This window comes from Pan troglodytes, chromosome 4, assembly GCF_028858775.2.
Source record: "Pan troglodytes isolate AG18354 chromosome 4, NHGRI_mPanTro3-v2.0_pri, whole genome shotgun sequence".
Taxonomy (NCBI): Eukaryota; Metazoa; Chordata; class Mammalia; order Primates; family Hominidae; genus Pan; species Pan troglodytes.
In genome coordinates, this window is record NC_072402.2 from 90,898,725 (window position 1) to 90,924,297 (window position 25,573).

The 25,573-nt window shown below is 37.8% G+C and overlaps 1 protein-coding gene across 5 annotated transcripts in view; it reads left to right on the forward strand.

The window, feature by feature from the left end:
* CDH12 (cadherin 12) overlaps positions 1–25,573 on the forward strand; it is a 1,102,231-nt gene that overhangs the window by 973,618 nt on the left and 103,040 nt on the right. For all 5 annotated transcript variants that reach the window (XM_024356657.3, XM_024356660.3, XM_024356659.3 and 2 more), the window contains one exon: positions 24,386–24,505. In XM_024356657.3, coding sequence (XP_024212425.2) covers positions 24,386–24,505 — 120 coding nt within the window. The remainder of the gene's footprint in view (positions 1–24,385; positions 24,506–25,573) is intronic.

Consider the following 25,573-nt stretch of genomic DNA (forward strand, 5'->3'; position numbering starts at 1 on the left):
TCTTTCTTTCTCTCTCTTTCTTTCTTTCTCTCTCTCTCCCTCTCTTTCTTTTCTTTTCTTTTCTCTTTCTTTCTTGCTTTCTTCTTTCTTTCTTTCTTTTTTTCTTTCTTTTCTTTCTTTCTTTTCTTCTTTCAACAGGGTCTCTTACTGTCATCCAAGCTGTATTGTAGAAGATGGAGTGCAGTGGCAGGATCTCAGCACTGCAAACTTTGCTTCTCATTCTCCAGTGACCCTCCCACCTCATCTTCCCAAGTAGCTGGGACCACAGGCCATGCCACCATGCCTGGCTAATTTTTTTTTTTTTTTTTGTATTTTTGGTAGAGACAGGGTTGCACCATGTTGCCCTGGCTGGTCTGCAACTCCTAGGCTCAAGTGATCCACCTTCCTTAGCCTCCCAAACTGCTAGGATTACAGGTGTGAAACACCGTGACTAGTGAGTATTGTTCAAACCTCCCATTTTATAGATGAAGAAACTGATCTCATTAATAAACGTATTTGGAGAATTTGGATCAGAAGGCATATGAAATATAATAAAGTTTAATTTTCATTTAGCTACAGTAAACTTCTGCTTTGAGTAATTGCATTACAACGAATCTTGCAAAACAAGTAGGCTTCCAAGTCTTTTATTTTTGTAACAATTACTAACCCAAATACCACCCTAAATTACTGTAGCATTTAACCATGGCAACACAGGAGAAACAAAACCTTAATATGAAATCAGAGTCTCATGCACAAATAAAGTTTTCTCTATTAGCTAAGAATATTTAAACAATATAATGAGTACAGTTATTAATACTTTGTAGACAGACACTATTTCTATCATTACTTATCTGGATTCATAAGCACTTTTGCAAGTATTGCAAAGTCATGTGGCATCATCGTGACTTTGAGTTTATGAAATAATCAGTATCAAGTTCACTTGCCTTCAGATAATGTGAACTGCTATAATAAGTTCTAGACTTTATTTTAATGGATTTTCCACACATGATATCCATTTTTCTAATGGGTATCAATGCAGTCCTTTGTTTTATGAAAGCTCATGCTCTATCTGGTAATGGAAAGTAGAATTGTACACTCTTCTGTAGACTTAGCATGGCTTGAGGTGTCAGGATTGCCAAAATGCTAATAATTGGTTTATTGCATTCTTTTGTCACTGCTCTTAAGATTTCTCTAGACATTTTTCATTTGAAGCTGCTCCATTGATTTCTGTAACAGACAACAAAGCAGTGTCATCACTGCCATAACTATTGATGGGATATCGATATTGTAACTATTGACATTGAGCCTTGTGGCTGAATCAAGAGATCCAAAGGCTTGATTGAAAACTTCTAACATCAGCTGATCAAAAGTATTTTCTTAGCCAGACTTATTTGTTCCTTTATTAACTTACACAATAGACATGTATTAAGTACTTATTATATACCAAGCTCCGTTGTAGGTTCTGAGATTCCATAAATAAATAAATAGATAAATAAATAAATAAAGTAGTAATACTCTCTAGATGTTAACTTACAGACTTGTGGAAGAGACAGTGGAAAATGAGACAGGAAACAAGACACTCTGAGCATATGGAAACGAGTTTCTAGAAGTGGAGCTATTGAGGCCAGTCTTTAAAATGGAATGAAGTTTACCTGAATGAAAAAGAACACTCACCTCTTCTTCTTCTTTTTTTTTTGTTTTCTGAGACAGAATCTCACTCTGTCACCCAGGCTGGAGTACAGTGGTGCAATCTAGGATCACTGCAACCTTCTCCTCATGGGTTCAAGCAATTCTCGTCCCTCAGTCTCCCAAGTAGCTGGGACTACAGGCAAGTGCCACTATGCCTGACTAATTTTTGTATTTTTAGTAGAGGTAGGGTTTTGCCATGTTGGCCAGGCTGTTCTCCAATTCCTGGTCTCCACATGATCCACCCTCCTAGGCCTCCCAAAATGCTGGGATTACAGGTGTGAGCCACCAGTGGCATGTGGCCTGAAAAAGAACATTTCTGATTTTGACAACAGCATGTATAAAGGGCATAATATGAAGTAGCCCTGAATCTTAGGGAACTCTATTATATTGAGGCAACATAAAGTAGACAGGGAAGAGATAAAGATAAGCCTGGAAATGAGAGAGGCACATTTGTGAAGAGCATTGGAGATAGTGCTGAGGACAAAATTAAATTTACATTTTTGAAAGACAAACGTGGCTGAAGCAACAGGTGGATTGTAGGTTAAGACAAGCAACATTTGGACTATTAAATATTATAACACTATAACCTAGGTGAGAAATAGTAAACATTTCAAATAAAAGTAGTGGCAGAATGCATAAGGAAAACATTGTAGAAATGTTTAGTCAATGAAAGAGGCTATACCAGATGTAAACAATAAGTGCTAAATAAAAGCTTAAAATGTCCTCAAGATTTATCCTGGTCTAGTTAAGAGCTAGTTTTGCTATTGAAGCAACCGGAAAGTATAAATGATGGTCAGGATTTAGTCACTGGGGCTAATATGAACAAGATTGTAGAGTTAGGCATGTAGAGTGAGAGACAAAATCAGGGTATATGAGCAGAGAGAGGAAAAGGAGTCTGTAAAGAATGCTAAGTAGTTATCAGAGACTCAGGGGGAGAGTCAAGAGTAAATGATGTTGAAGAAACCATAAAAGGAGACAACATGAAGAAAGAGATTTGTCTCAACCATTAAAATGCCCACAAAGGGCCGGGTGTGGTGGCTCAAGCCTGTAATCCCAGCACTTTGGGAGGCTGAGGAAGGTGGAACATGAGGTCAAGAGATGGAGACCATCCAGGCCAACATGGTGAAATCCTGTCTCTGCTAAAAATACAAAAATTAGCTGGACATGGTGGCGTGCACCTGTAGTCCCAGCTACTCCAAAGGCTGAGGCAGGAGAATCACTTGAACCCGGGAGGCAGAGGTTGTGGTGAACCGAGATCGTGCCACTGCACTCCAGCATGGAGAGAGAGCGAGACTCCCTTTCAGAAAAAAAAAAAAAAAATGCCCGCAAAGAAGAAAGGTAAACGTAAGAAACACCATTCTCTCTTAGGAGAAAAGATCAGTAAATTAGAAGCAGTAATGATAAGCTGAAGGAATGAAGTTTTGAGTCCAGAATGCTCCAATCATAGTACTAGGCTCAGGGGAAAGCAAGATTTCAATTAAGGTAAATGGCTGAAGGAAGCATTCTACAGAAGCATGACAATGAGTGAAGTTTGTGTCCAGTACTTCCGGAAGTACAATGCACTGTGGAAAGCAACTTGGGAGCCAGCACTAGTGGAAGAAACCAGAAGATGTAATTTACATGTATTGTTAAATTTAATCTTTGTTAATCTGTTTGTGAAATTCAGTTACAAATTTCCAGTTCTTAGATAAGAGGCTCAAAATTGTTACCCAAAAATTAAGTGGCAGAGCTCTGACTTTTTTTGGACAGAGAGCAAAAGACATTCCCTAGAGAAGAGGTTTACAGAAGCAGGGTGGTTAAATTTTAGAATGAAAAAAGGAGATGGATATTAATCTCAAAGTTCAGACTACATACAGTAATTGGCACTGCTTTGAAAGCTTTGGACAGAGCAATGGTATATTCAAAACCCTGTAACCAAAAGATTAATCTTCATTTTTGGAAGAGTTCAGACACGATTCTGTTTCAAATTGTACAACAAATTACTGGAAGTAGGGAACTCTACCCATTCATTACAAAGTTGAAGAATTTAAACCATCATTTTGATGAGGGTTCACTAAGTGCCAGTTATTATGCTAAGAAATTTATATGCATTTTCACATGAATTAATGCATAAATAAGTTCCATGAGGTCCCCACTCTCTATACTCCCATTTTATATTTGAAGTAACAGAGGTTTAGAGTGTTTAAGTGACTTGCCAAAATCTTAATTTGGAAGTAACAAAAAATTCTAATGCAACTCAAAGTATAAAATACACACAAAATCTTTTAGAAATCGCCACACTGTCTTCCACAATGGTTAACTAATTTACATGCCCACCAACAGTGTAAAAGCGTTCCTATTTCTCTGCAACCTCGACAGGACCTGTTGTTTCTTGATTCTTTAATAATCACCATTCTGACTGGTGTGAGATGCTATCTCATAGTGCTTTTGTTACTGGGGGTTCTTGTTCTTAGAGCTCCCAAGATGGTGGCAGGCCGCTTCCAAGATGGTGGCAGGCTGCTTCCAAGATGGTGGCAGGCCTTTTGTTCTCCGACCTGGGGTTCTTGTCCTCAAGGATTCCAAGGAATTAAACTTTGGGCCATGCATGAATGTTATAGCTCTATTAGGAGGAACCCCAGGCACTCAGTTGGCGCAGGAACAGTGTCAGGCCTCTAGCCCAATTGGGAGCAGCAGTGGGCACCGCCTGGCTGGATCAGAAGTGCAGCGGACACCCTTCCACCCCAGAAGGATGGAAATCAATGGCAGGTCTGGGACAGCTGCGAACAGCAGTGGTGGATGGCGAGCAAAGCTCAGCTTAAGCTGTAGCAAACACAGACCAGAAGAATGTGCAGTTGCAAGATTTAATAGAGTGAAAACAGAGCTCCCATACAATGGGAGGGGACTGAAAGGGGGTTGCCGCTCCCTGCTCAAATGCCTGGGGTTTATATCCCAATCATTGCCCCTCCCCCTGTGCTTTTGGTGATAGATGATTGGCTATTTCTTTACCTCCTGTTTTTGCCTAATTAGCATTTTAGTGAGCTCTCTTTACTAACAGATTGGTCGGGTGTGAGCTAAGTTGCAAGCCCTGTGTTTAAAGGTGGATGCAGTCACCTTCCCAGCTAGGCTTAGTAATTCTTAGCCTAGGAAATCCAGCTAGTCCTGTGTCTCTCAGTTTTGATTTGCATTTGTCTAATTATCAGTGATGTTGAGCCTTCCTTCATATGTTTGTTGGCTGCACAAATGTTTTCTTTTGAGAAGTGTCTGTTTATGTCCTTTGACCACCTTTTAATGGGGTTGTTTGTTTCTTCTTGTAAATTTGCTTACGTTTCTTGGAGATTCTGACCCACCATCCCATTACTGGGTATATACCCAAAGGAATATAAATCATTCTATTACAAAGATATACGCTTGCAAATGTTCATTGCAGCACCACTCACAATAGCAAAGACATGAAATCAACCCAAATGCCCAACAATGATAGACTGGATAAAGAAAATGTGGTACAAACACACCATGGAATACTATGTAGCCATAAAAGGGAATGAGATCATGTTCTTTGCAGGGACATGGGTGAAGCTGGAAGCTATTATCCTCAGAAAAGTAACGCAGGAGCAGAAAACCAAATACCGCATGTTCTCACTTGTAAGTGGGAGCTGAACACTGAGAACACAGGGAGGGGAACAACACTCATTGGGGCCTGTTGGGGGAGGGTGGGGGAGGGTGGGGAGGGAGAGCATCTGGAAAAATAGCTAATGCATGTTGGGCTTAATACCTAGGTGATAGGTTGATAGGTGCAGCGAACCACCATGGCACACATTTACCTGTGTAACAAACCTGCATATCCTGCACATGTCCTTCAGAACTTAGAGTAAAATAAAATAAAATATTAAAAAAATAGCACATAAAAGAGGATTTATGGTCTCAAATTATCAAAATGCTTGGAGGATGATCTTCCGGCAGGTTTAGTTGAGACTCTTTATTTTTCTCCCCTGTGACTCTAAAGTTTGTGGCCTCTGGTCTGTGACAATCTTGTCAATTATCCACAGAGGTGTTGAAATGGCAATAGCAATTCCAGGCATCTGCACATCAGTGTCCAAAGGGGGTACAAGAGAATTTTCTAGAAGTTCCCAGCATATGTCTCTTCTGATTTTGTTGGCTTTAAGTAGGTTACATTTATACTTCTTAAACAAGCATTATTAGCCAGAAAAAAAGGGGGCAGAATTTGGGTTTGTTGCTTTAGACCTAAGCCAATTGCCTCCATGAAATTCAACGTCTAATGTACATGGAGGTATAACGGAGATGGTGATATATTAATATAAATATGAACAGTTCATAGGATTAGGTGGGACTAATTTTTGGAGGATTGCCACACTGTCCACTAAAATTATATTATCATTACAGAATTGAAATAACTTGCACAAGATCATATATTTAATTACAGTGTTGATTTTAGGATTTAGTACTTCTAACTGCTAGTTTATACACACACATATATACTATATATGCATATGTATAATACACATATGTATGTTTTTTCTTTTACTTAAAACTACATAGAGAGATAGATGCAGATAAATGAATAGGAAGATGATAGATAGATAGATAGATAGATAGTTAATAGACAGATAGATAGATAGATAGATGATAGATAGGTAGATGATTGATATATAGGTAGATAGATGATAGATCGATAGATAGATAATAGATAGATAGATAGATAGATAGATAGATAGATAGATAGATAGATAAATCTTACTCTTAACATGGCAGAGGCATCTGATCAAATCAAAATAAATAATGTTAGGTATGTAGGGTGTACATTAATCTCTAATTAGTCACAGTAACTGGTCCTTAACACCTTGGCCAAATACATTTGCATCAAAAGTGATTTATTTACACCATAATAATATGATGCTACACAGAAAAAATACAAAGCTTACTGAATTATTGCTGAGAGCCCCTGAGTGAGTATATTCCACACTCAGACATTTCATCATTATTTCTATGGAATTTCCTAACAGCAAGTATGAAAATAATTTCAAATGACATTAGGTATAAAGAAGGCAACACTGTAAGTTGGAGTTCAATGTGTGTCACTGGATGCAGGCATTAGCATCTGTATTGATATTCATGGTACTATAGAATTCTTGGCACACAGCTGAGAGATAAAGTGCTCATAAAAATGGATTCACTTATCCATCAAAGTAGGTTTGAATCACAAGGTGTAAATATGTATAGTCTAAAATATTTAGGACAGACCTAAGAGGAAGGTTTTATAACCTTAGAGTGCTTCTGGGGCCTTGGACTGAATACCAAATCATAAGTTGCTGTCACAGCATTAGATGTGCTGGGGCTACTCAGGGCCCACGCTGAGCAAGGTCGGGGTGTTAAGCAGAGAAAAACCAAATTGGATGCTCTGATCTTAGAAGTACAGTTCAAGGAGGCATCATTTCTACTCTGGGGGATTTTTATGACATGTCTTTTCTAGTCCATCTTAAAGGTTTTCATTATTTCATGAAGACTTAACAAATGTATAATTCTTTTCCCTTGGGTCTCTAATGAAGTGATCCAATATCATTATTATCTACTTGTTGGCATTTTAATATATTTTAAATATATATTCAAAACCTCCCTTTTCTAATACACAGAAGATAAATTCCAGATCAGTATTTGAATATTCAGGGGTGAGAGTTGAGGATAGGAGTCTTGCAAGTGTCACACTTTTGGAAGTCATACCCTACACGTGGTGCAGGAGAACAGAGATTGAGTATGTAGGTATTTGTATTATTTTATTTTATTTTACTTTTGAGATGGAGTTTTGCTCTTGTTGCCTAAGCTGGAGTGCAGTGGTGCAATCTCAGCTTATTGCAACCTACGCCTCCTGGGTTCAAATGATTCTCCTGCCTCCCGAGTAGGTGAGATTACAGGCATGTGCCACCACGCCCAGCTAATTTTTTGTATTTTTAGTAGAGAGGGGTTTCTCCATGTTGGTCAGGCTGGTCGCGAACTTTTGACCTCAAGTGATCCACCCGCCTCAGCCTCCGAAGTGCTGGGATTACAGGTGTGAGCCACTGCACCCAGCGGTGTTTGTTTTATTTTACGTACCCTAGAATAGCAGTACTACGTGGAAAACTCTATTATAATGCCTTTATATGTAAATATTAACACATTTAATACCACTAGAAAATTGATGCTATGTTTTTTCACCTTTTCTGCAAATGAGGGAACTAAAGCAAAGATAAATTTGCTTGAGACCACACAATTGTTTAATGGTTAATCTGGGATTCAGAAGTTAGGCCACAGAGACAAAGATTATAATCACAATGTCAAGCTATGCAGCCTCTCCTAATTGATAAGTTCTTCTGGGAGAATTCTTAGCCCTCACTATTCCAGACTCATCTTCAGAAATTTTTTTAAAAATTCTGTTACCTGTCACACTGAAGAACAATTAAATTAAACTGTCTGATGAGAGCCCAAGAATTGGTGTTGTTAGTCATTCTTGTGGCTGGGAATGGTGGCTCATGCCTGTAATCCCAGCACTTTGGAATGTCGAGGTGGGTAGATTGCTTGAGCCTAGGAGTGTGAAACCAGCCTGAGCAACATGACAAAATTCTGTCTCTACCAAAAATACAAATATTAGCTGGGTGTGGTAGCATACGCCTATAGTCCCAGCTACTTGGGAGCCTGAGGTGGGAGAATTGCTTGAGTTCACCAGGTTGGGGCTGCAGTAGGCTGTGATTATACCCGTGTACCCCAACCTGGGTGACAGAGTGAGACACTGTATCAAAAACAAAAACGCACTTATTCTTGTAAAATACCTTATATGCTGTCCTGGCTGAAGATAAAGAGGATGGAGAAGGCATTTATGAATCTAAGCAAACACAGAAAGAGGACCCACAGAACAAAGCAGATCTTGTTGTTATAATCTATTTTGTACTGCTAAAACAAAATACCCAAGACTGGGTAATTTATCATGAACAGAAATCTACTTGGCTGACAGTTCTGGAGGCTGAAAAGTCCAGGATTGAATGGCTACATCTGGACAAATCTTTCTTGCTGTGCTATCCTATGGTGGAAGGTGAAACAGCAAGAATGCACACTCATGTGGAAATCACTTTTTTTCTGCCATTTTAATTCTATCCAGGCCCCCAGCTAATTGGATGGTCCCTGCCCTCATTGAGGGTGGATCTTCCTCACTCAGTCCACTGACTCACATGCAAATATCCTCTGGAAACACCCTCACAGACACACACAGAAGTAGTGCTTTCCCAATTCTCTAGGTGTATTAGACCATGTTCACGCTGTTGATAAAGACATACCCAAGACTGGGCAATTTTCAAAAGAAAGAGGTTTAATTGAACTTACAGTTTCACATGGCTGGGGAAGCTTCACAATCATGGCAAAAGGCAAAGAGGAGCAAGTCACTTCTTACATGGATGCCCGTAGGTGAAGAGAGAATGAGGAAGACGCAAAAGCAGAAACCCCTGATAAAACAAACCATCAGATCTCGTGGACTCCATTTACTACCAGAAGAACATTATGGGAGAAACTGCCCCCATAATTCAGTTTTCTTCCACCAGGTCCCTCCCACAACACATGGGAATTATGGGAATACAATTGAAGATAAGATTTGGGTGTGGACACAGAGCCAAACCATACCACTAGGTATTCCTTAATTCAGTCAAGCTGACACCTAAAATTAACCATCACAAATCCAACCCTTATTAACTTGGCACCCATATGCATTTCCTTAAGCCATACTTAATCTCCAAATAAAGACAATAGCAAGGTAATAACTCCCCCTAATATGATACAAGTATCCTTTGTACAATTAAAAATACTTTAATTCCTTCCCCTGAAGAGGAGATAAAGTCTTTGGGTGATGCTTACCCTTTGCCTAATGTCCCATAACTTAAATGCTATGATATAAAATTAACAATACTTAAAGACTAATATAAAATCAATATATTTTATATTTGATGATGAAAGAATAAAACATAAAGAAAAACAAATATTTCTTAATATATGTATAAATACACATAAACATATTCTAAAAATATAGAAAAAATACTTATGATAATTAGTCTTCATTTCTACAACTAGTCATGTGCTCATAGCTGGCATTTATTAACATCTTCTTCTACTTCCCGTTCTGTATTCCCTTTGCCTTCCACAAGTACATCAGCTGGTCATGGTTATTTACAGGAAGGCTCTGGGTCATTCCTGGTCCTACATAGATTGAATTATTGTAACTTCCCATTGACCTTAATCATAGGGCATGATAATACTAGAGAAAACCTAAGGGATCTTCTGTATTCTAGACATGCTCTACCTTACCTCTATTGTGGAGTAGTAGTCCAATTTCACCTCTCTATTCTAGATCAATCACCCCAGCCAAGATTATAACTCCCTTCTTAGACTGTTGACTTAGATGCATGAGGAGCCCAAAGTATCCTGGTGGCAGTCTTAGCTTTGAGTTTAATGGAATCACTGTTATGTGTCCTGGTGGAAGCATTCCTTTCTCTGGAACTAAGACCTGTAGGCCAGCAGAGCACAAAGTTGCAGGAACAAGAAGCAAAAATTTGTTACTGGGTCACCAGGGGTAATGGTGAGTGGTGCCAATAATCCACCCTGGCCCTCAAAATTAATGTCCTTTTCACAATCAAATGCATTCATTCTACGCCAGTAGCCCCTAAAGTCTTAACTTGTTCCAACATCAACTCCAAAGTCCAAAGTCCAAAATTCCATCTAAACCAGATATGGGTGAGATTCAAACCGTGATCCATTCTGAAGCAAATTCCTCTTTAGTTGTGAGCCTGTGAATTTACAAGTTACCTGCTTCCAAAATACAATGGTGGGACAGGCATAGGATAGACATTCCTATACCAAAAGGGAGAGTTAGCCAAGAAGAAAGGGGTAACTATTCTCAAGTAAGTCCAAAGCCCAACAGGGTAAACAACATTAAGTCTTATAGGTAGAGAATAATGTGTGCACACATTGGGGTAGAATTTGGGCCCCCAAGACCTCAGAAAGCTACACCCCTATGACTTTGCTGGGCTTGGTATACCCAGCACATCTTAAGGGCTAGAGTCTTATGCCTATAGCTTTCCCAGTTTGGAGTTGCATGCTGATGGCCCTACAGTTTGGTTTTTTGAGACCAGCTCTACTCTCAGGGATCCACTATGCTTTGTCTGGTTGGGGACTCTCTGACATGGTGTATTGGTCTGTTTTACACTGCCGATAAAGGCATACTGGAGACTGGGCAATTTACAAAAGAAAGAGGTTTAATTGGACTCACAGTTCCACATGGCTGGGGAGGCCTCACAATCATGGTGGACGGTGAAATTTACAAAAGAAAGAGGCAATTTACAAAAGAAAGAGGTTTAATTGGACTCACAGTTCCACATGGCTGGGGAGGCCTCACAATCATGGTGGACGGTGAAAGGCATGTCTCCCGTGGCGGCAGACAAGACAAGAGTGAGAACCAAGTGAAAGGGGTTTCCCCTTATAAAACCATCAGATCTTTTGAGACCTATTCACTGCCACGAGAACAGTATGGGGGAAACTGCCCCTGTGATTCAATGACCACCCACTGGTTCCCTCCCACAACACGAGGAAATTATGGGAGCTACAATTCAAAATGAGATTTGGGTGGGGACACAGCCAAACCATATCATTTCACCCCTTAAATATCATGTCCTCACATTTAAAAGCCAATCATGCTTTCCCAACAGTCCCCCAAAGTCTTAACTCCTTTCAGCATTAACTCAAAAGTCCACAGTCCAAAGTATCATCTGAGACAAGGCAAGTCCCTTCCACCTACGAACCTGTAAAATCAAAAGCAAATTAGTTACTTCCTAGATACAATGGGGATATAGGCATTGGGTAAATACAGCCATTCCAAATGAGAGAAATTGGCCAAAACAAAGGGGCTACAGGCCCCATGCAAGTTCAAAATCCAGCAGGGCAGTCAAATCTTAAAGTTCCAAAATGATCTCCTTTGACTACATGTCTCACATCCAGGTCACACTGATGCAAGAAGTGGGTTCCCATGGTGTTGGGCAGCCCCGCCCTGGCTAGACATCCAGGCATTTCCATACATTTTCTGAAATCTAGGCAGAGGTTCCCAAGCCTTAATTCTTATTTTATTTTATTTTTTTGAGACAAAGTCTCACTCTTGTCTCCCAGGCTGGAGTGTAATGGCATGATCTCAGCTCACTGCAACCTCTGCCTCCTGGGTTCAAGCCATTCTCTTGCCTCAGACTCCTGAGTAGCTGGGATTACAGGCATGCACCTCCACACCTGGCTAATTTGTGTATTTTTAGTAGAGACATGGGTTCACCATGTTGGCCAGACTGGTCTCGAACTCCTGAAATCAGGTGATCCACCCTTCTTGGCATCCCAAAGTGCTGGGATTACAGGTGAGAGCCACCGCGCTGGCCCAAGCCTCAATTCTTGATTTCTGTGCACTGGCAGGCTCAATACCGTGTGAATGTTGCCAGGGCTTGAGGCTTGAACCCTCTGAAGCCATGGCCCAGAGCTGTACATTGGCCCTTTTTAGTGTCTGGGACACAGAGCACCATGTCCCTAAACTGCACACAGTAAAGGGACCCTGGGGCAGGCCCACAAAACCATTTTTTTTCCTCCTAGACCTCCAGATCTGTGATGGGAGGGGCTGCCACAAAGGTCCCTGACATGCCCTGGAGACATTTTCTTCATTGTCCTTGTGATTAACATTTGGCTTCTCGTTACTTATGCAAATTTCTGCAGCCAGCTTGACTCTCTCCTCTGAAAATGGGATTTTTTTTCTATTGCATTGTCAGGCTGCAAATTTTCCAAACTTTTATGCTCTGCTTCCCTTATAAAACTGAGTGCCTATAACAGCACCCAAGTCACCTCTTGAATGCTTTACTGGTTAGAAATTTCTTCCACCAGGTACCCTAAATCATCTCTCTCAAGTTCAAAGCTCCACAAATCTCTAGGTCAGGGGAAAAATACAGCCAATCTCTTTACTAAAACATGACAGGAGTCACCTTTGCTCCAGTTGCCAACAGGTTCCACATCTCCATCTGAGACCACCTCAGCCTGGATTTCATTGTCCATATCATTAACAGTGTTTTGGTCAAAGCCATTCAACAAGTCTCTAGGAAGTTCCAAACTGTCCCACGTTTTCCTGTCTTCTTCTGAGCCCTCCAATCTGTTCCAACTTCTGTTTGTTACCCAGTTCCAAAGTCGCTTCCACATTTTCAGGTATCTTTACAGCAGTGCCCCACTCTACTGGTACCAATTTCTGTATTAGTCCTTTTTCACACTGTCAATAAAAACACTGGAGTCTGGGCAATTTACAAAAGAAAGAGATGTAATGGACTCACAGTTCCACATGACTGGAGAGGCCTCACAATCCTGGTGGAAGGTGAAAGGCATGTCTCACATGGTGGCAGACAAGACAAGAGTGAGAACCAAGTGAAAGAGGTTTCCCTTCATAAAACCATCAGATCTCATGAAACTTATTTACTACCATGAGAACAGTATGGTGAAAACCATCCCCATGATTCAATTATCTCACACGGTGTCCCTCCCACAACATAAGGGAATTATGGGAGCTACAATTCAAAATGAGATTTGGGTGGGGACACAACATAACCATATCACATGGCCTCACTCATACAGATCTATAGGACATTGCCATAGCTGGGGCTGTCTGGGGTGAGTTTGCCCTTGTGACAAGTATGTGACTAGGTCCCCAGGGTTTCTGTGACATTCTTTTAACTCTAGGTGAAGGCTACCATGATCTTACAGCCCACTCACTCTGCATGCCTCTAGAATAAACACCCTACAGCCAAGGTTTACAGCTTGCACCTTCCCGAGTGGTGGGTCAAAGCTCCCCTGGGCCCACTTGAGCCATGGCTGGGGTGGCTGAAGAGCATTGTGCTGGAATGTGGGTAGCAGAGTCCCTAGATAGTTCTCAGCAGTGAGTCTGTGGAGGGCACTCTGGATCTATCCATGAAAACCATTCTGCCCTCCCAGAGCACTGGGCTTGTGATGGCAAAGGAAGCCTTGAGGTGCTCTGAAATGCCTTCTGAGTCTTTCAACCAGTGTTTTGAAGAATAGCACCTGCCCCCCTTCTTTCCATAGTAATCTTTTTAGCAAAGGGTCGCTTGGCCACCCCCTTAGTTTGATCTCATAAACACACTTTTCATTTATTAGATGGCTAGGCTAAAAATACTGAAAAATTTTACTTTCTGCCTTAATTTAATTTTAAGTCCTGTCTTTAAATCATTCTCTCCTCTCTCATTTTACTTCAAGTGGCTTAAAGAAGCCATGCAGCACACTAAATGCTGTGGTGCTTAGATATTTCTTCTGCTGAGTATCTTAGGTCATTGCTCTTAAGTTCTACTTTCCACAAAGTTCTAGGATATGAAAACAATTCTACCAGTTATTTGAAACATGAAATAGCGCTCTCTTTTTTTGTCACATGCATCCGTTCTGAAAAAGATTCATGTCATTCTTCAAATAAATTTACATTAACTCTCCTCTGGTTTGTATTTCATAATCCTGTATGACAAGGACTACCTTTATTCCAGTTTCCAATACCTTTTTCTTAAGTTCCATCTCAGACTGCACAAGAGCAACCCTTACTGTTCATATTTCTATGAACATTCCAATTACAACCACTTAAAAACGCTCTAAGAACTTTCAGACTCTACCTACATTTCTTTTCTTCTGAGCCCTCACCAGAATTTCTCTTAATACTGTGTTCATGGTGATCTAGGTTTTTTCATAGTTTGCTCCTCTAAATTCTTCCAGTCTCATCCATTACCCAGTTTCAAAGTCACTTTCACATTTTCAGGTGTTTGTTATAGCAACAACTCCAATTTGCATCAATTTTCTGACCAATTAGTCTGTTTTGTGCTCCTGTAATAGAATACCTAAGACTGGGAAGTTTATCATGAAGAGAATTTCATTTGACCTATAGTTCTGGAGGACAGGAAGTCCAAGATTGAGAAGTTTCATCCAGTATGGGCACTCTTTCTGCATGATTCCATGGGGGAAGGTAGGAGGGCAAGAGAGAACGTACATGCAAAAGAGAAAATAGCTTTTCTTCCATCTTTTTGTTGTTGTTGTTCTATTTGGGCTTCCAACTGATTGTATGGTATCTACCCACACTAAGGGTGGATCTTCCTCATCCAATCCACTGACTCACATGCAATCTTCTCTGAAAACACCCTCACAGACACATCGAGGAGTAGTGCTTTACCAGTTCTCTAGGTATTCCTTAATTCAGTCAAGTTGACACTTAAAATTAGCAAGCACACCCTTGTTTCAATGTCTTATAGTATTCCATTCCTTTGTAGCATCTTACGTGCACACACACACACACACACATATATTCTTTCTGTTTTACATTTCTCTGCTGCATAATGCCTTTTTTATATAATAGAATGTACAATTTTTAAATTTTATTTGAAAATAAATTTCAATTTTCTTTTGCATTTTTATTTTGAAAGCAACTTTAGTATATTTATAATTCTGAAATAAGAATTAGAAAATATAATTTTCCTAATTCTGTTTTATCTCTAGATCATAATGCAATGTATATACACAAGGCAAAAGTAAAAAGAAACTGATTTGCTACATGAAATCTCTCTCTTTTTGTTACATGCATCAGTTCTGAGAAACGTTCATGTTATTCTGCAAAGAAATTTACATTAACTCTCCTGGTTTGCATTCCATAAATTGGCTAAGTCTTCTTGCCTATGTGATTTTTCTTAAAGTAATGCTGCTTACTTTTGGTTGTACTCTCTAAATTGAAAACAGTGAAGTACATTAGAAAATTCAATATCAGCAGAACCCCCAATTTAGTATTGAAAATGACTCTAAAGATCATAACCAGCTACCAGGTCACTCTTTACAGAATTCTGTGTATTGTATTTCTGTCTTTTCTGTGTAAAGGTCTATGTGAGTACTATACATATCTAATCAATAAACATTTATTTTGGACTTAATGACAGATCTCTGCTAGGTGCTGGGTGTATAAAGATAAATATGATAAGGCTGTTGGTGTAAAATTGTTTTACTATAGTAAGAAAAAACATGTACTGAGTTTTAAAAACTCAAAATATTCTAAGTGTGATGAGATTATAGAGGAGTGAACAAATTATCTCTGTTTGAGATCAGAAATGAAAGAGTTTACACAAGTGACATGGACCTGGACATCAACAGTGAGGCAAATATCCTCCAGGTAGCAGAATCACCTGTTCAAGAGCACAGAGGCATGAAAGAGCTTCATCATAAACAGTAAATAAGTATGAGTAGTCACAGCATGGGGTCTCTGGCAGCACAGTTGGAATCTAATCTGCAAGGCACATTTGAAATCTATTCATGTCACACTGTTCATAACATGTCAATGAGTTTAGATGATTTTTTTTAAATAGTGATAGAAACCCATTAGAGTTTATGTGTTTTTGTTCTGTTTTGTTTATTTCCATTTTATTTTTGTAATCAATGAAAGTAATAGGATCAATCTTGTGAGTTGGCTCAAAGACTCCCATGTTCCTATGTTAAAGGAACTGAAGGGGCTGAAGGAGAAAGCAGACAGGATTCATTTCAGCTTTCCAATTGTGAGAAGGTGAGGACCTCAACCTGTTAAGACAATGGCAGAGTGATAAAAAGCAAGAGCACATGCAATTACTAGAATATTCCTATACATATGAAAAATCTTAAAAATATTTTCTAGAGGCCATATATTAAATATAATCTGCTTATATTTATCTATTTTCTATGTCTTCCTAGCAAGTTTATTGAATACTTCCAATGGAAATAATACCTAGAATACAAAACTGTCATACTAGAAGTAGCATTTTACAAAATAAATAATTATGTAACATACTTTTTTATTGTTCATTGAAAGTAGCATCTGGTACATAGTATACAAATGTAAATACTTATTGATTGAAAGAAGACATGAATGAATTAACAAAATTGATTGAAAGAAGACATGAATGAATTAACTATGACTACTTTAACTGAAACTGTGAGTTAGTGGGGCTCAGTTCCACTCTCAACTTGCTACCTTTTGGATGAGAATGTCTTTAAGTACCAATAAGAATGATTTTAACATCACTGGCCTTCAAGTATTGGATTGTAAAATGGAAACATTATGCCAGATGATTCTTAAAATTTATCCCAAGCTTTTATATTATTAGTCTTAATTAAATCAAATAAATAACAGATGATTATTACATGATACATAAAATAGCAGAAGCAAGCCCTCTGTAGTTATGTCATGAAATTAAGCTGGCTTGCCTGGTCTGGGCTTCAGAACCCACACACTCATTGTATAGAAATTCAGAAGACTAAACTATAAAACCCACATAAGTTTACCAAACACAACTAAAGGATAATACTTGTTAAGGTATATATACCACACATGCACACATAGATATAAACACATTCACACAAAAGAAAACCATTTAAAGTAACCACATAAAAATGAAACCAAATAAAGATAAGTTAGTAAATTAACCTTTCAACAGATAGACACAGATATAATACATGAAAAAAGTGGGTTAAGAAAGAGTGCAGCTTGTACACACACACACACACACACACACACACACACACACTAGAAATGACCAAAAACTACATGCTGTTAAAGTTCAAGCATAAAATAAAAAATACATATAATTAGGATATGGGCTGATGAGAATGTTAGAAAATATACCTTGTTGATAGGAATGTAAAGAAGTACAATTTCTGATAGTCACCTTGACAATACAGCTCAATATGTTGAATCTATATGCTTTTTGATCCAGCTGTGGCAATGGCAAGAATTTACTAATAGCAGAATTGTTTGTAATAGAGGAAATAAACAAAATCCTCTTAACAAAGTGTCCGCTGAAAGGAAGTTGGTTAAAAATTGTAAGATGGATTTTTATGTGCTTTTATAAAATGCCTGTTCAATATATTTAATGAATAAAATAAGGTTCAAGAAATTACACTGGAAAACAACAAAATTTAATCACAGATGAAAATACTATGTAAATCAAATAGTCATTGCAAATTGTAAAGTACTACTCACTTTGTTACATTCTCACTCAGTATATTTTTATTTTAGTTAAGCTTTCATGTAATTTTAAATTAATGCAATTGCACCATACAATAAGTATAAATTGTGTGCAAGTATACTAAATTTCTGTTTTGTATTGGGGAAAAATTAATGTGTAGTTAGTTATATCTCTTTCATGTTAATAAAAACTGAAATACAGGTTAGTGGGTAAGTATACTAGATAGGTAGAGATAATGAGATAAAAATAAATCAATGTAGAAAGGGTAGTTAAACCCCACAGGAGTCCTAACAGTGGCTTAAAAAGTCATACATGACCATTTTTCTCTGCCACCTCTTCCATCTGATTTTTGATCCGCAGTGAAGGTGGCTCTGATATTCCTGAGGTTTCCCTCAACACTTTCAGGACCTTTTTCACCCAGAGCTGCCTCTGCATGGAATTAAAACTCACAGAAGCAGTGAGTAGAATTGTGGTGTATTAGGGTTTTCTACAGGGACAGAACTAATGGATCGATGTATGTATGAAGGGGGGTTTATTAAGGAGTATTGATTCACAAGATCACAAGGTGAAGTCCCACAATCGGCCATCTGCAAGCTGAAGAGCAAGGAAGCCAGTTCAAGTCCCAAAACCTCAAATGCAGGGAAGCTAACAGTACAGCCTTCAGTCTGTAACTGAAAGCCTAAGAGCCCCTGACAAACCACAGGTGTATGTCCAAGAGTCCAAAAGCCAAAGAACTTGGAGTCTGATATTTGAAGGCAGGAAGCATCTAGCACAGGAGACGGATGAGGGCCAGAAGACTCAGCAAGTCAGCTCCTTCCACCTTATTCTGACTGCTTTATTCTAGCTGCACTGGCAGCTGATTAGATTGTGCCCACCCAGATTGAGAGCAAGTGAGCTTCTCCCAGTCCACTGACTCAAATGTTAATCTCCTTTGGCAACAACCTCACAGACACATCCAGTAAAAATAATTTGCATCCTTCAATCTAATCAAGTTGACACTCTATATTAACCATCACAAGTCCACCTCTTGTCAACTTGAACCCATACACAACTCCTGAAGTCATACATAATCCCCAAATAAAGACAATAAGGTCATAATTACACCTAACTTAATACAGTTATCCCTCATACAACCCGAAGTGCACTAATCCTTAACCTAAATGCTATTACATAAAGTTAACAACACTTAAATGCTGATATGAAATCAATAAATCTTGTGTCACATGATAAAGAAAATGAAGATATTTTTCTTAGTACAAATGTATACATGCACAAACATATTCTTAACAAAATAAAGAAAAAGTATTCATGACAATTACAGTACTCATTTCTGCAACAAGTCACGTGGTCGTGGCTGGTATAGATGATGACCTTCTTCTACTACCCATTCTGTATTCCCTTTTTCTTCAGCAAGCACCTCAGCAGGTCATGTTTTTTTTTTTACCTGGTGGAGTGACCCAAACCTTCATTTCTGAAGAGTCCGGGCCAATTGTGTCTGCCTGGATTGGGTGGTTGTAGTTTCCCATTGATGTTAATCACAGGCCATGGTAATACTAAGAGATGCCCTAAGAGATTTCCTGTGTTCCACACATACTCTTCTTTACCTCCATCGTGGAGTAGTAAACTGATTTCACCTTGATAATCCAGGTCAATCACGCCAGCCAACACTGTAACTCCCTTCTTAGCCTGTTGACTTAGAGTTAGCAGGAGCCCAAAGTGGCCAGGTGGCAATCTTAACTTCCAGTTTAATGGAATCATTGTTGTATCTCCTGGTGTCAGCATTTCTCCCTCTGGAACTAAGACTACTAGGCCAGCAGAATGTAATGTCGCAGAAACAGGAAGCAAGAAGTTTGCTAGTGGATCACTAGGGGTGATGGTGAGTGTTTCCGTGTCCACCCTTTGATTTCTGGACTGGTGAATCCTGGCTATGCGAGAAATGGTACCATATATTGGACACTGATTCAGAGCATATACAGCCTTCTGGAGAACTGATTGGATTGAAGGCAGAACCAGGTGGAGGTAATCAGATCATGGAGGTGGTTTCCCCCATGCTGTTCTCATGATAGTAAGTGCGTTTTCATGAAATCTGATGTTTTTATAAGGGGCTTTTTCCCCTTTGCTTGGCACTTCTTCTTCCTGCTCCCCTGTGAAGAAGGTGCCTTTCCTCCCCTTCACCTTCCCTCCTGATTGTAAGTTTCCTGAGGGCTTCCCACCCATACTCAACTATGAGTCAATTAAACCTTTTTTCTTTATAAATGACCCAGCCTCTGGTATTTCTTCATAGCAGTATGAGAACAAACTAATACAGGTGGTTAGGGGAAACTGAGTGACTAGGGAGATGTTGCTCAAAGTATACACAATTTCAGTTAGACAGGAGAAATAAATTCTGGACATCTAGCACACAACATGGTGACTCCAGCTAATAGGAATATATTGTATTCTTGAAAATTGCTAGGAAAGTAGATTTTAAGTGTTCTGACTACATAAAAAGATACATATGTAAGGGAATCCATAAGTTAATTAGCTCAGTTTAGTCATTCCACATTGTATACATATTTCAAAACGTGCTCTATACAAGAAATACATACAATATTGTCAAGTAAAGAATAAATAAATTAGGGGGAAAAGGAAAGTGCAAAAAATTATTCAGGTCTCTACATAAATGAAATTTTACAAAATTGCTTTTCCTGATTACCATCTAAAATCTCTCACCTCGAATCTGTTTCTCCTCCCATTCCCCTTTAGATAAGATATAAGATTTCAGGAGTTGGTCTCTCAATTTTGTTCAAGGTGTTTCCCTAGCACCTTGGACAGTGTGCCTGGCACTTCATATACTCATTAACTTGAGTGGAGTATTTACAAACTATTAAATCGTTCTGTGCATTTGTGTCCATGTAAATGTATTGTCTGACCATATAAGACATTACATGTATGAATTCTCAAATGTATTGTCTGACCATATAAGATATTATATGTATGAATTCTCAAAATTGAATCTAAAAAGTGAAACATTATACTTTTTATTAGTGTTTTCAACATAAATTGGACAAAAAATATTGACTCAAATTTAAGTTAATTCATCTAGGTAATGTATGCCTGTTTAATAAGTCTATCAGAGTTTTATTATGATATGAATGTTTGCTTGCAAATTACTGAGATCACATTATGTTATGACTATAATTTTACAACATAGAAATAAATTATGCTTTACTAAGTTGTTAAATTTCCACATATAGTTAAACATATACATATCTGTATACTAAAATGATATGTTATGAACTGACTTGAATCCTTCTGAAATTCATATGTGGAAGCTCTAACCGTGAATGTGACTGTATTTGGAGATAGACCCTTTCAGGTGGTAATTAAGGTTAAATGAAGTCCTAAGGGTGGGTCCTAATCCAATAGAAGTGGTGACCTTATTAAAAAAAAGGGAGATACACCAGAGAGGAGATCCTCTCTCTGTCTCTCTCTCTCTCTCTCTCTGTCTCTGCCTCTCTCCCTCTCTCTGTCTGAGCACAGAGGAAAGGGCATAGGAGAACACACTGAGAAGCCAGGAAGAGAGGTCTCATCAGAAACCCAATTTTTCTGCTCTTTGATCTCAAACTTCTTGTGTCCAAAACTGTAAGAACGTAGATTTCTATTGTTTAAGACACCCAGCCTGTGGTATTTTGTTATTGCGGCCTGAGCTGACCAATACAATATCCAAATCAGATCTCATGTGAATTCTAACTCATAGTCATTTAAATGTTAGTGATCACTTATTTAGTTGGAGTTTGTATCATGTGGGCATCTCCTGATGCCTCTTCATCATAGTTCTGTCATACTCAATGATCAGTTTCTCTGTTCTTTGCTTTATCATAGTTTTATAAATATTTATTCCCTTTGAGTGACAGTATAAGATATAGAATATAGTTATTACTATAAAATAACTTTTATTGCTGGCATTGTTACTAAATATACACTAATTTGTTACTGAACAAAGCAGTGTTATATGGGAACTTGAAGTGACTTGATACTCTCCATTGCAAATTCTGCACTCTGGCCCTGACCACTTATACAAGAGTGTTTTCTCTATGAGCTGCATTCTCTCTGCAGATATAACCATTTAGAGTGGTTATATTGTCATCCCTGGATTCAAATGATAAGAGAATAAATTTCAAGCTCACTGCTACATACAAGACTACTTCAGATTCTGTGCAAATCATTGACTGTATTATTTCCTTGTGGCACATTAAACATGCCCCAACCACAACCTCCTGCTCTTACCTCCTGGGTATTTAGTGTTTAATAGTGTCAGGAACAGCTGGTGTGCTATCCAAGCACTGAAAAAGGTAGTCCTCGGAGATTTGCATGCTCCAGGCAATTGACCGAGACTTCTTAATGGAAAGAGTATGAAATCTCTGTCTTTTGCATGAGTTTGGTGACAGTCATCAAGCAGCTGACAAAGAAGCTGCTATCGTGGTGTTTAGTTCCATTCTTGTAAACACCCAGAAAGGCAATCTTTAAGAACTTTTGGAGAATTTACATTGGAATCTGCTCTTTCACTAAAGAAGGATTAACCTATACTGTAATTCAGTGGACAATTACTTTTAATTCTATAGATACAGCTGAAGAAATATGATAGGAATGCAGTTATTCTTGCTATCCAGTGATCCTTTTAAGTAGCACAAAGTGAAGTTTTATGAAAAAATATTTGCAACTTCGATGCATTAATGAAGTATTTTCCAATTCACTCCTTTAAATATTTGAGCTGTAAAAATAATTAATATAAACAATTTAATACAACTATTAGAAGAACATATTTGTTCAGCATAGTGGAGGTTCATGTAAACATTAAAAACAAAAATGTGAAAGTAAAGACAATACGTGTTCATCTTTACTTTCCCGATTATAAATTGCAATACGGTATTAGTTTGGCAAATTTTATTAATGTTTTTCACTAAATATTTCTTATTTCTCAAATATTTTAATTTCCTATTTGTAACTAAGTATAATACTTTTATTTTCCTCAAATATACCCAACATGTAGAACAATTTATAGTTTTTCAATTGTAATATTTATATCCAGAATTAGGACAGTAGTGAATATTTGTAGACTTTGCCTATATAACACATGTATAGTGGAGGGATAGAAAACATCCTGATGAATATTCTGGGGGAAAATGCTGTTGGGAAGAGAGGACTTTACTCTTAATAAACTGTTGATTTCTACAGGATTATAGAAAGGTAGTTTTAATGAATCTTTAATACAGATACCCAATGCTGGGTAGAAATAAACATTGGTCAAATTGTGTTTAATGATAGTGATGATGTTGATGATGATGATGGTGATGACGATGGATAATATTAGTCTTCACTCCTGACTTCCTAGTAATGTTTATCTACATTCTCTCTAAAAGTTCCCTCTAAAAGTTTCTTTTCTTGGGAAAGGCTGCTGTAATATGTTTTTCCTCTGTTAATATAGCCAAGATTCACTCAACCATTTTAAACTGAAAGACCTTGGCATTGAATGTCTACAAAAAGTTATTGTTTCTTACTCTTGTCACAACCCTAACATTTTATTAAAAGAAAATGGTAGAAATGAAAAAGTAATTCATTCTTTTAGCTTCTATAGTAATCTAGGAAGACATGGTTTGCTCCAAATTTGTACTCTTAGAGAAAAGGCTGAATGAGTAATGGAATGAAAAGGAACAATCCTATTTTCACTAAACAGAACAGTTACTTTGAGTGCTTCCAGCAGATTAAGGGAGTTCTGCTCACTGCATAACTTTGGATGTACATGTGTATGTGTGTATATACACATATATATATACATATATACACATACACATATACATATGTCTATTTTATTTGCTAAAATTTGGGTACTTTTGATTTCACTTTGTTCTGAACTCAGAATAGTAACTTGAACAGGATATTAGGAAGAGATACTCACTTTAAAAGTTTTTAGAGACTGATTTCAATATGCTTATGAACAGATAAGGAAAATACAAAGAAAAGCTCCCTTCAACTTCTTTTAGTACAGAAAAAATACACCCATGCCAAAAAAAAATTAGGAAAGCTGCAGATCATTTGATTGTGGTGTCTTCTTATGTCACTGAATCTTTAGGTTAATTCAATCTTGAGGCAAAGAAGTGCTCTTATAACTATTTTGCAATTATTTATGGTTTCTCAATTTCTCAAATATTCCTTTTCTAATTAAAGGCTTCCTGATGCTAGTAGATAGTTGTTAATTTTTAAATTGCAATTGCAAATTACTTAACAACCTCTAATGTTCAGTACACTCTAAACCTTTTAGCCTCTCTATTGATATCCTAATCATAAAATTAAAACATCAATAGTAAGCAGATGAGCTAATATAAGTGGTGTCCATGCTTTCTTTGGTGTGCCAATCAATAAAGGTATCATGATGACTTTCATTTCGATGATCCAGCTCCTGGAAATGGACACAACTTTTAAAATGCATATTTAAACTTATGATTTTCACTAACTATATCATTGCTCAACATTTTGGTTATAACGGTTAAACTATCCTCAGTGACATCATGTACTCATGGTGTACTTGACATAGGTCAAATACCAAAGGAAAATCGAGTCCAGCAGATAAGAGTCATGACCTTGAAAGTAGTAAAACAAAAATGCTAGAGTGATATTGTCTTATTTTCCAGGTGCATATGTACTCCAGGTCAAGGCCACAGATGCAGATGACCCGACCTATGGAAACAGTGCCAGAGTCGTTTACAGCATTCTTCAGGGACAACCTTATTTCTCTATTGATCCCAAGACAGGTAAATTTTTTATTAGAGGCAACATTATCACCAGCCCTTCAAATATTTAAACTTTAATTAAATCTTGGCATGGGGAGTTGCATATTCTAATATAGCCATAAAGCTTCAGTGCGATGCGCATTAAGCAAAGAAGATGGGATCTTTCCTTGCTGCTGAAGAACGATTTCCATTTAAGTGAATTTTGTGTAAAATAAACCTTTTAACATATCTTTATAAAGTTCAAATTTGTTAGGTAAGCAGTCAATGTTGGTCTTATTTAAAATTTTCAAAAGTTCTTTAAAACAAATTCTTCCAGCTATAATAGCTTTTCATTTCATATTTATTGGATGGGTTCAGTTATACTTAGTTTTGGGCTTTAACAATACATGGTAACATCCTGGAGCTTCCATTGCTATATATATAAGGGTTATGAATGCTTGGTTTAGATTAATAGAGACTTTTGCTTATAGTGGGAGAAAGGAGAGACTTGACAATCTTGCAATACCAAAATCATTGATTTTGTTTTCCTATATCTTCAAATCCAGTCCCATCGTTAATTGAAAAATAGCAGTTTTCAAATTCAAATACAATATGAGTAGCATAGGAAGGGCAGGAGGCTATGCATGTGGAATATTTTGTCTTTCCTTGTAAATAAATGAGGTCACTCTATTTCTAAACAATCAATATCTGAATGTTGAATACTTTGCTAAGAAGACTCGACCACTTCACCGATGATCAAAGTAGGCCTTCCATGTCACAGTTGAAGCAGAAACCCCACAACGATGGTTATTTTGTCAATTCTTATACACTACATTAGAACATATTGCAAATTGAATTTAATATGATGTATTACGTGAACTTAAAATAATGGAAAACTGTTCTCATATGGAACTAATAAGTTACCTTTTAAATTTGTAAATTGATTTTTAAATACCAACATGCATTTGAGAAGTATACGTTTCAGACACTATACATTCAAATAAGTTAAACATTTTATAATTGATACTTCCTGAGAGGTATGTGTAAAAATCTGGTATACGAATTAGATATAAGTTAATTAACTATTAATTATGTATTAATGTTGCCTGG